This window comes from Clarias gariepinus, chromosome 3 (assembly GCF_024256425.1).
Source record: "Clarias gariepinus isolate MV-2021 ecotype Netherlands chromosome 3, CGAR_prim_01v2, whole genome shotgun sequence".
Taxonomy (NCBI): domain Eukaryota; kingdom Metazoa; phylum Chordata; class Actinopteri; order Siluriformes; family Clariidae; genus Clarias; species Clarias gariepinus.
In genome coordinates, this window is record NC_071102.1 from 29,285,001 (window position 1) to 29,303,347 (window position 18,347).

The 18,347-nt window shown below is 35.3% G+C and overlaps 3 protein-coding genes across 4 annotated transcripts in view; all 3 read left to right on the top strand.

Moving 5' to 3' along the window:
* LOC128518591 (deleted in malignant brain tumors 1 protein-like) overlaps nucleotides 1-18,347 on the top strand; it is a 173,717-nt gene that overhangs the window by 61,741 nt on the left and 93,629 nt on the right. The gene's annotated exons all lie outside the window — the stretch shown is intronic.
* rida (reactive intermediate imine deaminase A homolog) lies at nucleotides 1,336-6,669 on the top strand. Of its 2 annotated transcripts, none has more exons than XM_053491766.1 (6): nucleotides 1,336-2,131; nucleotides 3,034-3,139; nucleotides 3,906-3,960; nucleotides 4,318-4,386; nucleotides 4,575-4,630; nucleotides 5,940-6,663. In XM_053491766.1, exons 1-6 carry the CDS (start codon nucleotides 2,067-2,069, stop codon nucleotides 5,997-5,999), a joined length of 411 nt encoding a protein of 136 aa, XP_053347741.1. In that variant the 5' UTR covers nucleotides 1,336-2,066; the 3' UTR covers nucleotides 6,000-6,663. The 2 variants fall into 2 exon arrangements, with proteins under 2 accessions (XP_053347741.1, XP_053347742.1); XM_053491767.1 differs by lacking the exon at nucleotides 1,336-2,131 and adding an exon at nucleotides 2,146-2,424 and having other exon boundaries at nucleotides 5,940-6,669.
* On the top strand, nucleotides 12,730-15,572 carry rpl30 (ribosomal protein L30). Its single transcript, XM_053491768.1, has 5 exons — nucleotides 12,730-12,813; nucleotides 12,929-12,975; nucleotides 13,549-13,694; nucleotides 15,111-15,241; nucleotides 15,474-15,572. Exons 2-5 carry the CDS (start codon nucleotides 12,955-12,957, stop codon nucleotides 15,524-15,526), a joined length of 351 nt encoding a protein of 116 aa, XP_053347743.1. The 5' UTR covers nucleotides 12,730-12,813; nucleotides 12,929-12,954; the 3' UTR covers nucleotides 15,527-15,572.

Genomic DNA, 18,347 nt, shown 5'->3' on the forward strand with positions numbered 1-18,347 from the left:
TACTGTATGTATATACTGTATGTATATACTGTATGTATATACTGTATATACTGTATGTATATACTGTATATACTGTATATACTGTATGTATATACTGTATATACTGTATATACTGTATGTATATACTGTATGTATATACTGTATATACTGTATGTATATACTGTATGTATATACTGTATGTATATACTGTATATACTGTATGTATATACTGTATGTATATACTGTATGTACTGTATGTATATACTGTATGTATATACTGTATATACTGTATGTATATACTGTATATATGTATATACTGTATGTATATACTGTATATATGTATATACTGTATATACTGTATGTGTATATATATACAGTATATACTGTATGTATATACTGTATATATGTATATACTGTATATACTGTATGTGTATATATATATATATATACGTGTGTATATATATGTGTATATACATATGTGTATATACTGTATATATGTGTATATATACTGTATATATACTGTATATATACTGTATATATGTATATGGCCAAGAATGTCTTCAAACCTGATCCCTATTGAGCACCTGTGGGGACCCTCAAGCGGAAGGTGGCGAAGCGCCATGTGTCTAATATCCAGCAGCTCTATGATATCATTATGGAGGAGTGGAAGAGAATCCCAGCAATATTTTCAGCTCTGGTGAATTCCATGCTCAGGACGATTAAGGCTGTGCTAGATAACATTGGTGTCCACACAACATATTGACACTAAGGCTGTACTCATTTTAGTTGTACTGTTGACCGTAAAAGCTTTATTTTCACTAGCTACATATTTTAAAGCATATATTTGTCTCATTGCTCTGTCCATGGAGTAAAAGCAACACACACACACACACACACACACACACACACACACACACACAGATGGGAAGAAGATTTGGAGATTATGTATTTTATTGAGTGAGGTGAGTGCACTTTTATGCTTTAAGATTTAAAACCGTGTTTTGTTTTATTTTTCCAATAGGCCAAAAATTTCGAGTAATGTGACTGAGTACATTTTGAACGTTTTGAGGTTGATGGGTGACACCTAATGCCTTATTGTTTCATTAATAAGATCAACACCATAATAATAATTCGGCAAACAACTAGGAAACCTTAAAAAATTCATAATGTCATGTTCAATTATTGACTATCGACGTTGTCTCAAAGCAGCAGACTAGCATATTAGACTTTTAATTAGTTTATAAATCGTTTTGTCGTTCCTATTTTCTCTGCTTAACTTATCATGCCCAGTGTTGCCAACTCTTCAGTAAGGAAAGTAGCAATTGGCTGTCCTAGATGTCGCTAAATGACGTCATCGCTTAATTTACATAATGTCATGACATAAGGTGAGTAGGTAAAAACACCCTAAATACGTTTAGAAAAAAAGAGCAATGATATGCAAGAGCTATAACCATTTTCAGTTAGCTGAACACAGTGCATGTAGCTAGGTTTTTATTATTATTATTAATATAAATATTATTATTATTATGTAGTAAAATGAAATGAGAGAGAATAGAAAGAGAATAGAAGAAGCTACTGTTAGAGGCCCGTTTTGCTTTTGTTAATTGTATAATAAAGAAAAAAAATGAATAGAATACAAAAGGAACATAGAAGCTAGTGTTAATTAGTTAATGTTAGTTTTTTTTTAATTGTTTATTTATTTGTCACGATTCCAACCCTCCTCCTGCTGCGGCTAGTTGAGAAGTCTAAGAAGCGGTGCGGACACATTAAAGTCTCCAAAAGTCTCCGGTAACACCAGAAAAACTCGCTAGATTTGTCGCTAGTCGCTTTTTAAAAATGTGTCGATACTCGAAAACACTGATCATGCCTTATAAATTGTTTTCTATTTACAAAATTTTAACAATAATTAAATATAACGTCATCTCCGGCTCCTGTTGTTGATTTGTACTGCGCACGCGCGACACTTCGCGTCCTAGTAAAACACTGCGCATGCGCACTTCAACGCTTTAACTACATCGTGTTAACTACAAATCGCAGCGTGATTCCTGTCATACTCCATTGAAAGTTTTCATAAAACAAAGTACAAAATGACTGCAGTAATTCGGAGGATTATCAACACTGCTGCTGCTCCGGCTGCAATCGGACCTTACAGGTGAGAATTTGGATCTTTATGCATTTGGACAGAGGAGTTTGTGCATCACTAAAGATCAAATCTGTGACACTAAATGAGATCTAAACCATGTTACGGCGCGTCTATACCTGTCTGATATGATCAATGCTAGTTAATGATCAGTAAGCTGTTTGTTCAGGGGCGGGTCTTTGTAGAGTGTGCATATAGATACATTGTAACTTTGTGGATTTTCTTTTCCTTACTGATGAGATGGATTCAGTTAGAAGACACATACCATATACTCCTAAAGCCCCAATTAGACAGGGCATATACAGGTAGGTGACACATTCATGATATATTGATAAGATGAATTTTGCCCCTCAAAGATTAATTTTTTTTATTTATGTTTTTGGTGAACAGGTGCACATATTTTTTTTAAATGTAAGAGCACTTTTTATTCCTGTGTTAAAATTTCAGAACAGGATTTATGGCACCATCATTAGTTCTATTTCTTGTTCAAATTGTCTTTTTTGTAAATGAAATGTGTAATTATGTTTTATTCAACATAATTACATCATCATGTCATGGTTGTCATTTGTGGGTGGCACCGTCTCAGCCAATGGACAGTAAGGGCGGACATTAGGTATAATGTAACTTGTACTCCATGGAATTTGGTCTATTTTTTCCTTCCTAGCATATTGTAATTTTTTTGTAGGTTTTGTATTATTATTTATCAAGATTAAATAAATCATAAGACCTAAAATTACTTACAGTAAGAAATAAATGCAGTGAAGTGACATACAGTAGTCCATGCAGCCTGATTAGAACAGAAGCTGAAAAAGTACAAAGTCTAATCTAAACTTGCTCCTGTCATATTAGTACATTTGCAAAACTCTTGACATATCTTTCATTATTAAATGAATAATTATTGCTTATTAATTTAGCCAGGCTGTGGTGGTGGATCGCACAATGTACATCTCTGGGCAGCTGGGAATGGACACAGGATCTGGTCAGTTAGTGACAGGAGGTGTCCAGGCCCAGGCTAAACAGGTGAGAAAAATCCCAATGAGATCATATAGAAATTCAATATGCCGTGTGTCACTAAGCTCAGAGGAAACATGGTTATACATTAATATTTATAGACACAAACCATCCACTTTATTAGGGAAAAAAAAACTTTATTTATTCATGTTTATGCATCTAGTTGTCCAATCATGTGGGGCAGTAGTGCAATAAAATGCAGACACAGCTAAAAAGCTTCAGTTAATGTTCACAAGTGTGATCTCTGTAACTTGAATTTCGGCCTTGAATTTGGTGCCAGGTGGGCTAATTTGAGCATTTCAGAAACTGCTCATCTCCGGAGAATTTGAATAGACAACACTCTCTAGAATTACACAGAATCGTGTGAAAATTGTGGGGACCAAACAGCTTCTTGATGAGAGAGATCATGGCAGATTTGCCAGACTGGTCTGAGCCGACAGGAATTTAACTTTTTACATTGCGTTTTACAACTGTGTGGAAAAAAATATATATAAAAGGGAAAAGCATGTCTGCATGCACAAAACATCAAACCTTAAGGTATGTTATTTTTCCTGGCAGCTCAAACCAATCATTTACCTTTAACCTCTCTTATGAGCAAGGCATATCCACACCCCAGAATCCCACCTCACATTTCTCCATTGTGCTGCTGCATAAATAAGCAGGTGTACAGGCGTTCCTATTAAGGTAGATTATAGGTGTATATTTACATGATTTACATATTTTTCCTGTATATTTATATTTTCTATAATTGACTTTTTTTGTTCATAATCCAAAGGCCCTAATTAACATGGGGGAGATTCTGAAAGCAGCTGGATGTGGATATGAAAACGGTAGGTGACTGATATGGGTCAAAGGCATAAAAAGAAATGAAATACTATGGCAAATATGCCTGGGACATACATTTCTATTAATGTTTTTAATGTCATTTTAAAATATTATACAGTATGTAGTAAAGATAAATCTTAATGAAAATGTTATATGTACAGCATTTTGGTAAGCATTTGATATAATTTTTTTAAACTTAGTAATCAGCAGAAAATAGTGAAGAGTTAATATAATTATATTCATGCATTCTTGATTAATGGTTTTCTTCAAGAATACCACCTTATGGAAGCAAACAGAGAGATAACTTGTAATTGATTTACTGTTATTCATAAATAATTCATGCTGTACTTTGTTTTTATCAGTTGTTAAGACAACTGTGCTCCTGGCAGACATGAATGACTTCAACAATGTCAATGATGTTTATAAGCAATGTAAGTACACACCTTCCAGTGACAGAAAGTTTGTGTAGCTGTGGATAGACAACACTTGTGCTGTTGCTTTACCACTGTCAGTTTGAGCCATCACTTTATCCAAGAGAATGAATTTCTATGAAAGACTATGAATTTAGTCATTAAATTATTAATTTTGCATACATTTTGCATTCCTTTTCCCTTTAAAGTCTTTAGCAGGAACTTCCCAGCCAGAGCTGCTTATCAGGTTGCTGCTCTGCCTAGAGTAAGTACACTGGTCTATAATGGTGAATAGTGGAACTATTATTTATGTAAAGTGTGTGTATATGTATATTTATATATATATATATATATATATATATATATATATATATATATACACCTGAATACATGTTTAATAAATTTGCTTGCCATACAATTTGCTTTAATAACATATAAGCATTTAAATCAAGAAAACTGTCTGTCAAGTTCCCTGTGTTAAGACAAGATACTGTAATTTGCCTTGTAAATGAAATGTGACTGTTGAATTGACTTATACTTACTATAGTTTATCAAATTTAGATTTTTTTTTATGAACATTCGATTGAATAGACAAACATATCACTGCAATGCCAGCCAAAAAGTCTTTTGCACCTACAGGTTGAATAACATTAGAGAAATAACCCCATTTAGGAACAGAACAGGACCTTAAAGAACATCACTGTAACTTTTAATAGCACATCTTGCATTTTATCTACCTTAATACATAGATTTTTCTGTAGAGCATGTCTTGAACACATAAGCTACTGTACATAATCTGCAGTCTAGGGACTTACCAGCAGGGGGCCTTAGTAAGGCATATGGATGTATAATTTTGACTTTTAATTTTTACACGTTTTAAAAGTTGTATTTCATATGCCTTTATTTTTGTAATTATGCTCTCAATGATTTGTATTTATTAATACAGATACAATAATTGCTTGATTGTTCTGTGAAGCCGTCAAGATAAACCCAGCACCTTATAAATTCAGGCACAGATCTAAAAAAAAAAAAAAAAAAAAAAACACTTGATAAGAATGTGGTCTAAATAACACCAGTAATGACATTTTCCAGTCATTTTATTTATGTTTTTTGTTATATATGTCTTTTGTGGTTTTAAGCTAATTCTTGGTACTTACCATGCGAGTTCCCTTATCCACTAAATTATTGTGCTTGTTCGTTGTGTAGCTCATCTGTGTCTGGATGAAACACTACTGCTAGTTTGCACATTGAGGCAAAGCAATTTTCCCAAAAGTGCATGCATTATATAAATACATAAATCCAGAGTTGTCTGTGCTACTGATCTTTGTTTTTAAGGATTCAGCATCCAACCTAACACACATTAATTGATAACCATGAGAAAAAAATAAAATAAATTTTAAACAATGAATAAGGGTGTTAAATTCTAAAAGCTCAGTGCCATAAGATTTCCTAACCAGGCCCTTCTCACAAAGTACCTTTATTTCTAACAGGTTAGTTAGTCGAGCACAGTTGAAAAATTTGCACAGCTTTGATTTGTTTCCTATTTTAATTTTAAACATTTTTTTTCTCTAAAGGGGGGCCTTGTTGAGATTGAGGCAGTCGCTGTGTTGGGACCCATAACAGACGCATCCTGACTATCCGCTGCAAACATGCACAAATTGTAAAACTAAAATATGACTGGAACCGGATCACTGCCAGGAATAATTCTAACATGTCTTTATGGAGTAATTTACACACAGCAATCTTCCAATATACCTTTGACTTTATATTTTATGTGACCTTGTAGATTTTCTGTCTGATAATGATTTTTTTCCCCACTATTGCTATTTTTCATGATTCAACCAATTTCATTTATTCCATGATGCAGTGTAATGCAGGTTCATACTTCTAATTCATTTAGCTTTATAATACTGTACAGTATTACTGTCTTGCTAAATTAACATTTATTTTAAATCAACACAGTCACTGAATGAACTTTACGTCTCTTAGTTTTTTCGCACTACGGTGCTAATAGTGCATACTGTATAAATAATAAATTGTACAACCCTACTTAAAACAGTGTTTCTTTTTTTAAATGACGCACATGTTCAGTTTCATGACATTGAAATTGTCATTAGTGCTGCCTTCCAAATTGGGCTACATTTAAACCTATGATTCAGGAAATACAATAAATAACATAGCCTTGTGCTAATTGATATCTTTTAGAAATGTTTTGACCACAGTGTAAGTTGGTTTGTAGTCTTTTACAAAATGTTTATATTGTGATTAAATAAATAAAAAAGGAGAATTCAGTGTGGAAACTCTCATGGTTATTTTGTATGTAGTAACATGTATAAAAATTATGATTTAAACCACAGTTCTGTTGAATTCTTAAACCTGAGGTTCAGAAGGTTGTAGCTACTCTTCAAATAACAGCAGTTTGGACCGTAGCAGGCTGCAATTCAATATTCACGTTAATGTGATTTATCATAGCGCACTGATTTTGCTTATTCCATAATAACACCACATTTACAAACACTTATGTGACAAACACTCCATGACATTTAAGTCTTGCAATGAATGATCAAAAAAAATATTGCTGAATACCAAATGAATACATATAAAATCAATATTTTAAAATCGTTTATGAAGATTTTTGTGCAGAGAGTTTTATTAAGCATTGGAATTTGAGCACTTGTCTTTAGAAACAAGAACTTTTTATTTTCTTGGTGAGATAAAAAGTTTCCTTGTATTAATAATTATTAGAGAAAGAAAAAAGAAGGCTGGTGAGGGAAACAACGGTTTAGCTTTAACAGGTGATAAGAGGAACTTACAACCTGCAGCTGTGTAATTGTTAACAAAATGTTATATAGAAAACATATATAGAGAAATGTATATAGATTTTGTCATAACATCTAACGTAGGGCTGCACGATATTAGGAAAATATGCGATATGCAATATTATTGTTGAATGTTGCGATAACGATATTTCTTGCGATACAACATTTCCCTAAAGGAATATGAATTTTTTGTTATTTGCTTATTTTTTTATATATATATACACACACACATAATGATCATACTAAAATAAACAGGTAATTGATATTCGTCTGATGTAATTAAATCTAATTCAGGCTAAAAAGAAACTACATATGTCAAGGAAGTTGCAAATATTTAGACTTCAAAACACTATGAATGACTATATTCTGATTTCTGGTTTGCTGTTACCATAGACCTGCCAACACAATATGAATTACTTTCAAACATTACTTTTTATTTACGTGTAACCATACACTTATCGATTTCATTAATCACAACTCTTTGTGATAGAGATATTGCGTATACCATCATTGCGATAACTATAATTTTTCGATATATTGTGCAGCCCTAATCTAAAGTTATAAGCAGATTTACAACCTACAATCTATTTTTTGCGTGTGTGTGTTTTGCTTTAAGTATAAGTTAAATACATACAGATATATATATATTTTCCATAATAAGGCTATGCTGTCTGTAAGCCTCAGAGTTCCTCACTAGGACCTGAATGAGAGAGACAGGAGTTAGCATTGAAAACAAGATAATAATCATCAAATATCATTGATTTGAGGTCAGAAATCTGGTGCTTCCTCCGATCCAGTTTGCTCAGTCTGTCCTGCTGCTGGAGCTCCAGCTTCTGAAGGATTAATAAAAATAATATAATTTTTACTGGTTTATACTCTTTTATAAAATGTCACTAATATGTCAAATATCACTCCATAATAATAATGATGATAATAATAATAATAATAATAATAATAATAATAATAATAAATGTATTACAGCTAAAAGCATTATATCTGAGGATATGTAAACAAAATTATAAAGAAGTAGTACATTTGCTTCTTTTTCCATTCCCACATGATATAGGAAATTCCAAATTTTGCACTTGGATTAACGATGCAGAAAAGTTTTCCAGTGTTTACTAGATATTCAAGTTGAACTCATTACTTCTTGTCATGCTTTCTGGTTTCCTCACATGTCCAAAGCACACATTTGCATTAGTGAGCAAAACACCATTAACATTTGTAATCTCTAGCATGGCAGAGGTTGTGTACACACCAGCTTATGTAAACGTGTAGATCAGTCATGTAGACATGCATGTTGTCATCTTTAAAATTATACTGAAAATACTATATTAAAATAACCCATTTGGCAATTTGTATTCAAGCAATATATTTAGAGTAAGGCCACTATATGATAAATGCGACTTGTTTTACATGTGGTGATTTTTAACTGTCAGATATATTTGCATGAGCATGAACAGAGGACTGTGTTTTGTGTACCTGGGTCATCTGCTGGTGTTGGTTCTGTAGCAGGGCACAATGTGTTAGACTCAGACATCCCTTCTGGAGCCTCTGAGCTCTCAGGAGCTGCTTCTGCACCACACTTAACATCCAGCTCATCATCTGCCTTTTCTACACATGTTTATTTTAATTATGTAGATTAGAAGTGACATTCATTTCAAGACATTAAACTTTTTAATTTACATTCAATGGTACAGAAAAACTAGTATTGAAGTTGACCAAGTTAAAAACAATTTATCTAAATTGCTAAGAATTTGTGGTTGTGGCTATTAAATATAGTCATTAAATAAAATAATATAAGTCTAACTGACTAGTGTGTATGTGTAGAGGGGAAAAAATTCAAATTCTGAATTTAGAGTATGCACATTTTAATGTATACTCTACTAAACATAATCCCTTTGAAATCAGACTTAAATTTAGTAACAGAATTTGAATTTTTTTGCACCTGAGCAACACGGAAAGGCAGCTAAAAAATATATATAAATAGGAAGTCAGTGAACTGGTAAAGCATGAATCAGGAAACTTCACTAACAGGTGGTGAAATTGTGAACCGTGAAACTCTTTCCAGTTAAACTTTTTCAGTTAAAGTTTTCTTCACTTTCTCAGTTTTGCATAGTCTTTGCACATGCATCTTGTTATATATGCAGTATAGCAAGAGACCTTTAAATACCACTAACAGCTTCCTCATTCATAACACACGTAATGTGTTGATGGTTAATATAGCATACTTTGTTGGAGGTCTTTTTGTTAATGATTAGAGGACATTGCATGTTCCTGCTGATGCATTAACTTCTAACTAAATCATAGACACAACGTTGGTGTTTCACTTGGTGTTTCAGTCCAAAAACCGCATCATCTACTTTACACCTTACCTTTACTCTTTCTAATACATTATTTGCATGAAATACCATTTTACTACCCTGGATGTAGAAGTCTTGATTCTTACAACATGTTAACAAGTAAAGGAAATTTCAATAGACAAATAGTGTTTCTGAGAAAGGGATAATCCTGCTATTCAGCTGGAGAAGGATTTTTATCCAAAGTGATATGATGTGATTCAAACACAATGCAATAAACGGTTTGTGAAGGCTTACAGGCTCTGTGACTGTCAGTTCTGGTGAATATAAAATTTTAAAACATCCTGTTTTTTATTGTTGTTTTCTTTTGTGTATTGATTTGTTTTATTTTTTAACTTGGAGTTTCAAACTATTAAGGGTTTTTGGTCGTATCTACTGTATAACAATTTTTATATACAAAATATTTATCCAATTAAAACCACTTTAGGAAGCTATAAAGCAGGAGACAATGAAAGGGCTTATATACTTTTTATGCAAATGTGTAACCATAGGGTACAGTCAAAACTATTTATTAGTATTCATCTTCATCCAAAATTAAAATTTTGAGTTGAAATATTTAAAACCAAAAAAAAAAAAGTTAGATTATAAAATAAAACACTCACCATTTGTACTGGATCCATTGCAGTTTGCATCTGGTGTGTCTTGCACCGTGGTGTGTTTGCTGGGGTTGCATCCCATCCTGCCCTTCTAACTCAAACACACAAGGTGTCTGTCTATAGCTATCTAATAATACGAGTGATGTGTCGATTCCAGGGGAGTCGGTTCTTTGACTCGGCTCTTTTATGTGAACTCGCATATATTAGTCGCTGTTTCCTTCTTTCATTCCTCGTGCAGAGTAATTTTATTAAAATCCCCCTAAATGAAACATCACTAACCGGTCGAAGTACGCACAGACACATTAATATAGGATACAAACTCTGTACAATGAGTTTAATAGCTGAAAACTGTTAAATGTTTTACAACAGATAGCGCAAGCAGCCTTTAAAACGGCGACACCTAGAGGATATATATATATATATATATATATATATATATATATATATACGTCCTCTGACTTTCAACTGTTTTTACTTTCAGTAAACTTAATGTGTAAATATTTGTATGAACACTAAAAGAGTCAACACCATAAGAAATAAACTAAAAATGTTTCACAATGTGTCCCTGAATGAAGGGAGGCTCAAAATCAAAAGTACCAGTCAGTATCTGGTGTGGCCACCAGCTGCTTGAAGTACTGCAGTGCATCTCCTCCTCATGGACTGCCTATTGCGGACAGTCTGAGCACTAATGGAGGGATTGTGTGTTCCTGTACCTGTACCCGTCACGCGTGTGATATTCGGATGTACCGATCCTGTGCAGGTGTTATTACACGTGGTCTTCCAATGTGAGGATGATCAGCTGTCCTTCCTGTAGCGCTGTCTTAGGCGTCTCACAGTGCGGACATGGCAATTTATTGCCCTAGCCACATCAGCAGTCCTCAAGCCTCCCTGCAGCATGCCTAATGCACGTTCACGCAGATGAGCAGGGACCCTGGGCATCTTTCTTTGGGTGTTTTTCACAGTCGGTAGACAAGTCTCTTTAGTGTCCTGCGTTTTTAGAACTGTGACCTTAAATGCCTACTTTCTGTAAGCTGTTAAGGTCTTAATGACCATTCCACAGGTGCATGTTAATTAATTGATTATGGTTAATTGAACATGCATGGATAACATTGTTAAAACCCTTTACAATGATGATCTGTAAAGTTATTTGGATTTTTACAACATTATTGTTGAAATACACAGTCCTGAAAAAGGGACGTTTCTTTTTTTGCTGAGTATATATATATAGCCTCTCTCTCTCTCTCTCTCACTATATATATATATATATATATATATATATATATATATACAAACTGTGCATTATATTTTAAATAAGCATAAAAAGTACATACAAAAATGACTAAATAGTAGGTATTGTTAAGGTTGGTTTACTCAGAACCATCTTCATGAAATTTACAGCATTAAAAATTATATATATATAATTAGATGGTTCTGAGTATAACACGCCGTTAACAATATCTACTATTTAGTCATTTTGTATGTACTTTTTAAAAAATATAATGCACAGTTTGGCTTGTTGTTGGGTAAAAAGAGCAAGGACTAGGGCGTATGGCATCACTCACTCACTCACTCATCATTTATTCCGGTTCATACGGAACAGGGTTGCAGGGGGCCTGGAGCCTATCCCAATAGACTTAGGGTACAAGGCAGGGTACACCGTGGACGGTGTGCCAATCAATCACAGAACATACACACACACACACACACACACACACTATGGTAATGCCAGTTAGCCAATTTGCATGTCTTTGGACTGTGTGAGGAAACCGGAGCACGCTAAGAAAACCCACCAAGAACATGCACACAGACCCGAGGCGAGAATCAAACCCTCAACCCTGGAGGTACAAGGCAACAGTGCTAAATACAATAAAAGATAGGACATAATTTCAGACAAACAAATTTTAAACATTTTAACAATGTCTTCCATTGTTTTAATTAAAATTATGTCAGTGAAAAATATTATTGCATATACACCAATGAGCCCTTTGGTCAGTGCAACTCCCAAACTGCAGCTATGTGGGATGTTCCTAGTCTGCAGAGGTCTGGCCATATCAAAATTGAAGCAGGGAAGGAAAACCGGTGAACTGGCAAGAGAGTCATGAGTGGTCAAAGCTTACTGATGTACATGGGGAGTGAAGGCTGGCCTGTGTAGTCTGATACTGTAATTTAAATTGAGGAAAAGGTTATACATATACAGTATGTCAATACTGGGATGGTGGCAAGAAGAGGGAGACATTAGTTAGGTGGTTATAATGTTATGGCTGATCAGTGTGTGTGTGTGTGTGTGTGTGTGTGTATGTATATATATATATATATATATATATATATATATATATATATATATATATAATATTCATATTTGAATATGTACATCAACCAAACCTGTAGACACACTATGCCTGGTCATGAAGTATGGAGGATCTAGAATTTAGTGATCCCTCCTGTAATGTACAATCCCAAATGCCTAATTTTTTGGCTATCAAGTGCACTATATAGGACGAAGCAGAAGTCAGTTCAAACACGTTTTTGTTCTACAAAGTGGAGGGAAAAGTGAGTCATTTAGGACAGGACTTGATGAAGCCCGTGTTCTCGCGAGAAGTGTGTGTGGTGTTCGAGCGCGGTGCACTTTGGGAAATCCTTTCTCTACGAGGCCATCTTGGAGTAAACCAGGCAGTAAGTGCGGCTCTAGTTCAAAATGAGAAAATAACTAATTTTAGGTGCTAATTGTGACTACATTTTATCATATTTCCCTGAGGAAAGAGTTTATTTGTAAAATTCTTCTGTACAGGTTGGCCGGAACGGACTGGAGTTAAAATGGTCGCCGCAAAGAAGACGGTGAGTATCAGAGCCGCTCCTGCATGGCGCTAGGGCTCACGTGCGAGTGAAACTCCGAGGCCTCGAGCTTTATTTACTGCTTTTAATATACATTAGTATTGGTATAATCTTTAGGAGAATGATTAAGTTGTGGAAGTTCGTTTTGTTGTGGATGAAATTTAGATTTGGGTTAATTAAAAACGCTGAAAACTTAGTAGAACTGACTAGCAGTAAGGATAGCGCGTGCGAGTTCAGCGTGTGAGACTGTGTTGGTGAGGTTTTTCACCATTAGTTGGCTTTATATGAATGTGAAAATTATTAACACGTTTCAGTGCAGATGAGGATAACAAGCAAGCAGATTACCTTTTATCATTTTAAATAAGCATAATGTTTGTTGCTGAAGTAAATAAATCATCAAACAGTTTTCCAATCTCGGTTTTACACATTTGAGTATTTTCCCATATCTAACAACTAATCCTACATCATTTCTAAGTGAATTTGGCCAAGTCAATGAGTTTAGAAATTTTTACAGTTTAATAATGTTACAGTATGTGTTTGTGCTTTGATCATAACGCACTGTTAATTCCATCACAGAAAAAGTCCTTGGAGTCCATCAACTCCAGACTGCAGCTGGTGATGAAGAGTGGGAAATATGTCCTGGGATACAAGCAGTCACAAAAGATGATCCGTCAGGGCAAAGCCAAGCTGGTCATCCTGGCCAACAACTGCCCTGCTCTTAGGTACCTACATGCATTATTTATCAGAGACTGAGGTTAATTTTGTTATAAATGTAAATCTGGGTTGTAGAGATTGACAACACAGTAGCCGGTCTTTAAATACATTGTATGGCAATTTATGTATTGCTGACTCTTGCACTGACTCCGAAATCATCCACTCACTTACCTATACTGCTACCGTGGAGCCTATCCCAGGAGACTTGGGACAGAAAGTGGGGTACACCCTGTTCTGGATGCCAAGCTATTGCAAGGCGCACAATTGTACGCTTATTTACGTATTAATTGTTACACTACAGACAATTTGGGAACTCCTCTTGGCATACTCTTTGGACTGTGGAAGGAAGCCCAGGGAAAGCATACATACTCTGCACATGGCCCTGGGGCAGGAATCAAACCCCAACCCCAAAGGTGCAAGGCGACGGTGTTAACCATTAAGCCACCGTGTCACAGACTCAAATTAATTCTAAAAAGTTTCAAATTTATGTTTGCATTCGAAATGGTAAATGTTGCAGTTCCTGTGTAATCCTGCATGTGGTTTGTAATAAACTATATACACAGGACATCATCCTGTTTGGTACTATTAAATTATTTGCAACAAGAACTGTAACGTTTTATATTTAGGATATTTTAAAAGAATGTGATGAGTCACAATACAAATTGAATCTGCAACTACGTATTGTGATATTGTATCAGGAGGTATCTGGTGAATCTCATCCTTACATGATATTCTGCTTCTCTCTCACATACATGTTGTGTTCACTTCGAATTATCTCGAACACCATCCAATCATAAGTGATTCTAGCAGTGACGCGATACCAGCCACAGTTAAAGCATCAGTAATGTACTTGAAGGCAAATGATGGACATAGAGTTTGGTGTGCACACAGCTGTCACTGTAGTTAAATGATGCTGTTAGTTATGAATAAAAAAAAATTATGCTCTATAATTTATGGGTTAAATCCAGCCTAATGTCAGACAAATAAAATAAAAGAATTAGGCTTCTACTTTTAAAAATGTACATTATTCCACAAGCCTCCTCATTTTTCAAAATCTTAAATGGAAAAACAATATTTTAGGGTGGTATAACGCTGTGTATGATTGGACCTACTGCTTAGCCATCTTCCCCATGTTTCCTGGTCAAACACACAGATGCACATGGGCACATTTTTACTTACACTAGACGATAAACTAATAGACTTCCAGCCTGTGAATTACTTGCTTTGGGGCTTTTGCCTTAAATCCAGGGCTGTATGAGAGGATTTGTAAGTTATGTAACTGTACGAGTCTGACTTTGTGGTTTTATTTTAGGTTGTTTTACATTCATGGTATAAGTAGCAGTGGGCAGTGTTGCCCAAAGTTAAATACAAGTTTAAAGTTTAACTGGCTTTTTTTTTCTTCTTCTTTCCCTCTCCCCTTACAGAAAATCAGAAATCGAGTATTACGCCATGTTGGCCAAGACTGGTGTCCACCACTACAGTGGAAACAACATTGAGCTTGGCACAGCCTGTGGTAAATACTACAGGGTGTGCACGCTGGCCATCATTGACCCCGGTATGTAAAATGTCACTTCATGGGCAGTTATCTGATGCATTTATTTCCAGCAACAGCCACGTTTGGTCCTCCCATTTTTTGTAGGGTCCCTGTACATAAACCACTTCGTTTGTCATAGTTTTTAAACACAACTTTTAGTTGCTTTTAGTATTTTTTGCTAGGTGAAGTTTACTCTAGGTCAAATTGAATTCCGAGGATTTAACTAGGTTTGTTCTGTATTTTGTCTTTACAGGCGATTCAGATATCATCAGAAGCATGCCGGATCAACAGCAGGGCGAGAAGTAGAGCCATTTTCCCTGAAAGTTGTTATAATAAATATGGTTAAAATGGATGCTTTGGTGTGTTTGTGCTAATTGTACTGATCGTTATTCTTTACATTTAAATTAGTTATAGATCACCATTCTTTTGTGTGGCAGTTCATGGATCACCACACTTCCACCACATTTTATTTTTTTAATAATGCATTTTTATATATTTATATATGTGCCTTTCTGGTTACCCAAGGTCATCTTACAGATTAAACAAGAGAAGGTTAAAACAAAAATTAAATGAAAAGAGACAGTGTCATAATTTAAAACAAAAACAAATGACGATTCAGAAGGAGGTTTAAATGGAGATTCTAGTGCAATCTGTAGATATTAATGTAATAATAATATTAATATTAATAATTATGTAGAATAAGTGTTTCTGAATAAATGGTTCTTAAGTTGATTTTTGAATTTGGTTAGAGAATCTATTACATGGATGTTTTCGGGGAGAGATTTCCAGAGTCGGGTAGTACAACTAAAGGCTCTAGAATCCATGGGGGTCGTGCAGGTAGAGGGGTGTAACAAGGAGCCTTGATGAGCGGAGTGCGAGAAGAAGGGTGTAGAATTGAACAAGCTTTAATATGTAAGGAGCAAGATTATGAAGTGCTGTAAATGTGTGGGAGAATTTTAAATTGTGGAGTTGTTGTAAGGTGGGGGTATAGTCATGAATCAAAGGTGGTTGGGTGGTTATGTGGGCAGCAAAGTTCTGAATAGGTTGGAGTTTATGTAGGAGTTTTTGTGGTATGCCAGTGAAGTGAATTACATTAATCAATGTGAGGGGTGACCAGTGCATGAATGTGTGTGGTTGTGAAACAGTTGCAGATGAGAAATGTTGCATAGCTGGAGGTAACATAATCTGCAGATATCCTTTATAGGCCTTAAAGGACAAAGTGCCGTCAATAATGACCACCAGGTTTTTAACCTGAGAAGAGGGAGAAACTGTTGGACTTGAATAAGGTAGATTTTGACCTTATGAGGAGGACTTCTTCAGTTGGTGAGACAGGAGGGTGAAAGAGCGGTTTTGTGGAGATGTATAGTTGTGCATCATCTGCATAACAATGGAAACGTACTGAATTTTTTAAAGATGTGACCAAGAGGGAGGAGGTAGATGAGGGCATAAACTTGTATAATCCTACAGGTCTTGCTCTATAAACTAGTCACACGTTGGCAGGCAGCACAGTGTCCTTTGTGGTAGGAGTGAATAATTTGCAAAGTTTATTTAGGATTGTAACAAAAACGTAATATTGAATCTGGATATTTATAAAACCGTGATAGCAAATCAACAACTAGGCATTGTAATGCACCGCATGTATTAAAACATGGACATGTCTTCTTGTTCCTGGAACACTTCTATACACGTTATATGATTTTTAGTAGGTATGTCGTATTTTTAGTCCTGCTTCACAAAGCATGATCTTAATGCAGGGTCGCTTTCCCTTGCACAAGTTTTTTTTAGTCAGTCCAAAGATATGCAGGTTAGGCGGTCCCAAATTGCCTGTATTGTGTAAATTAGTGTGTATGTATGTGTGCCATGTGATAATTTGGCACCCTGTCCAGGGTGTACCCTGCCTTGTGCCCTAAGCGTCCTGGGATTGGCTTCAGGGCCCCTCGACCATGAATACAGGATAAAGCGGTATAGAAGGTGAGTGAGTGAGGAAGTAAAATAGATCATTCATCTTCGGTAAGGTTAAACCAAAGTCTTTCTGCGGTCAGTTACAACTCAAAACTGATGACTTCATTGGAAAAACAAAGGATTAGAAATCCAATTTGTAAACTCAAGGCTAACTGATGTATGGTAGTGGGATTTATTACCAATATTTTCTGTCACCACATACCAGCAGCCCTTATCGTTCCCTGCGATTGTGTCTAACATGGTGAGTACTCTGTAAACCTTACACCAGGCGTATTAAAGGATTTACAGGTTTAATTTTGGAGACATGAACAGATCGCCTAGTAGTAGTACAGTGAAAGTGTGTGTGTGAGAGACGCAGGCTAATGTTTTTACTGATGTTTAATGAAGTCATCATTTCTATTCATTGCTAGGGAATGGCATGACTTGAAATGTGTATGCAATCTGGGGTTGCATAATTGCACAGATGCTGATGATTCAAAGAAGTGTCCTTGCATGTGTGAGTGTAAATGTGGTTGGTTCAGAGGGTCTGCTGACTTGTGTGAAATAAAAACAGCCTCAGCGCAGATGGCTAAGACTGCTCTTAGGTAGCAAGCATGCTTTCTGCCTCTTTTAACAGCAAAAAGAAATTATAAAGCATATAGAGTACATGATGTAATTTACTGCCTACTGCTTTGTTAAATGTCGTAAACCAGGATAAAAATGAGGACAAATGCATAATGATGTACAATGATGAAACAGGATGTAATCAGCCATCAAATCAAAGAATTTCTGAAGTAAACAATATATTTAGTTTTTCTTCCTCATCTATTAGATTGCATTAGCTGTAGGCCTTTTTATAATAGCTCCAACTCAAACCTGATTAAAGCTGACCTAGTTGTGCATATACAGGTAGGATGAGAGGATTTAAGAGCATCTCAGATGCCATATCACATTTGGAGACCATTATCCAAATTATGTTCCATTCCTGGATGTGAGGTGAAAGGTAAGAAAACAGCACGAGAGTATGTGGAGACGGGTATAGTTGAGAATTCTGTGCCTCTGAAACAAATAATATTGCTCTGGGATGCAACAGATAGATGAATCATATTCAGACATCTGAAAAGAACCTTTCAGATGTTGGCCTCTAGAAAAGTTACTTCCACTGATAGTCATGACCATGAGGAGC

Coding starts and splice junctions, on each gene's coding strand:
- rpl30 (XM_053491768.1), top strand. CDS start 12,955: ATGGTCGCCGCAAAGAAGACG. Junction 12,976..13,548: donor TGGTCGCCGCAAAGAAGACG/GTGAGTATCAGA, acceptor ATTCCATCACAG/AAAAAGTCCTTGGAGTCCAT. Junction 15,242..15,473: donor GCTGGCCATCATTGACCCCG/GTATGTAAAATG, acceptor TTGTCTTTACAG/GCGATTCAGATATCATCAGA.
- rida (XM_053491766.1), top strand. CDS start 2,067: ATGACTGCAGTAATTCGGAGGATTATCAACACTGCTGCTGCTCCGGCT. Junction 2,132..3,033: donor GCTGCAATCGGACCTTACAG/GTGAGAATTTGG, acceptor TTATTAATTTAG/CCAGGCTGTGGTGGTGGATC. Junction 3,140..3,905: donor TCCAGGCCCAGGCTAAACAG/GTGAGAAAAATC, acceptor CATAATCCAAAG/GCCCTAATTAACATGGGGGA.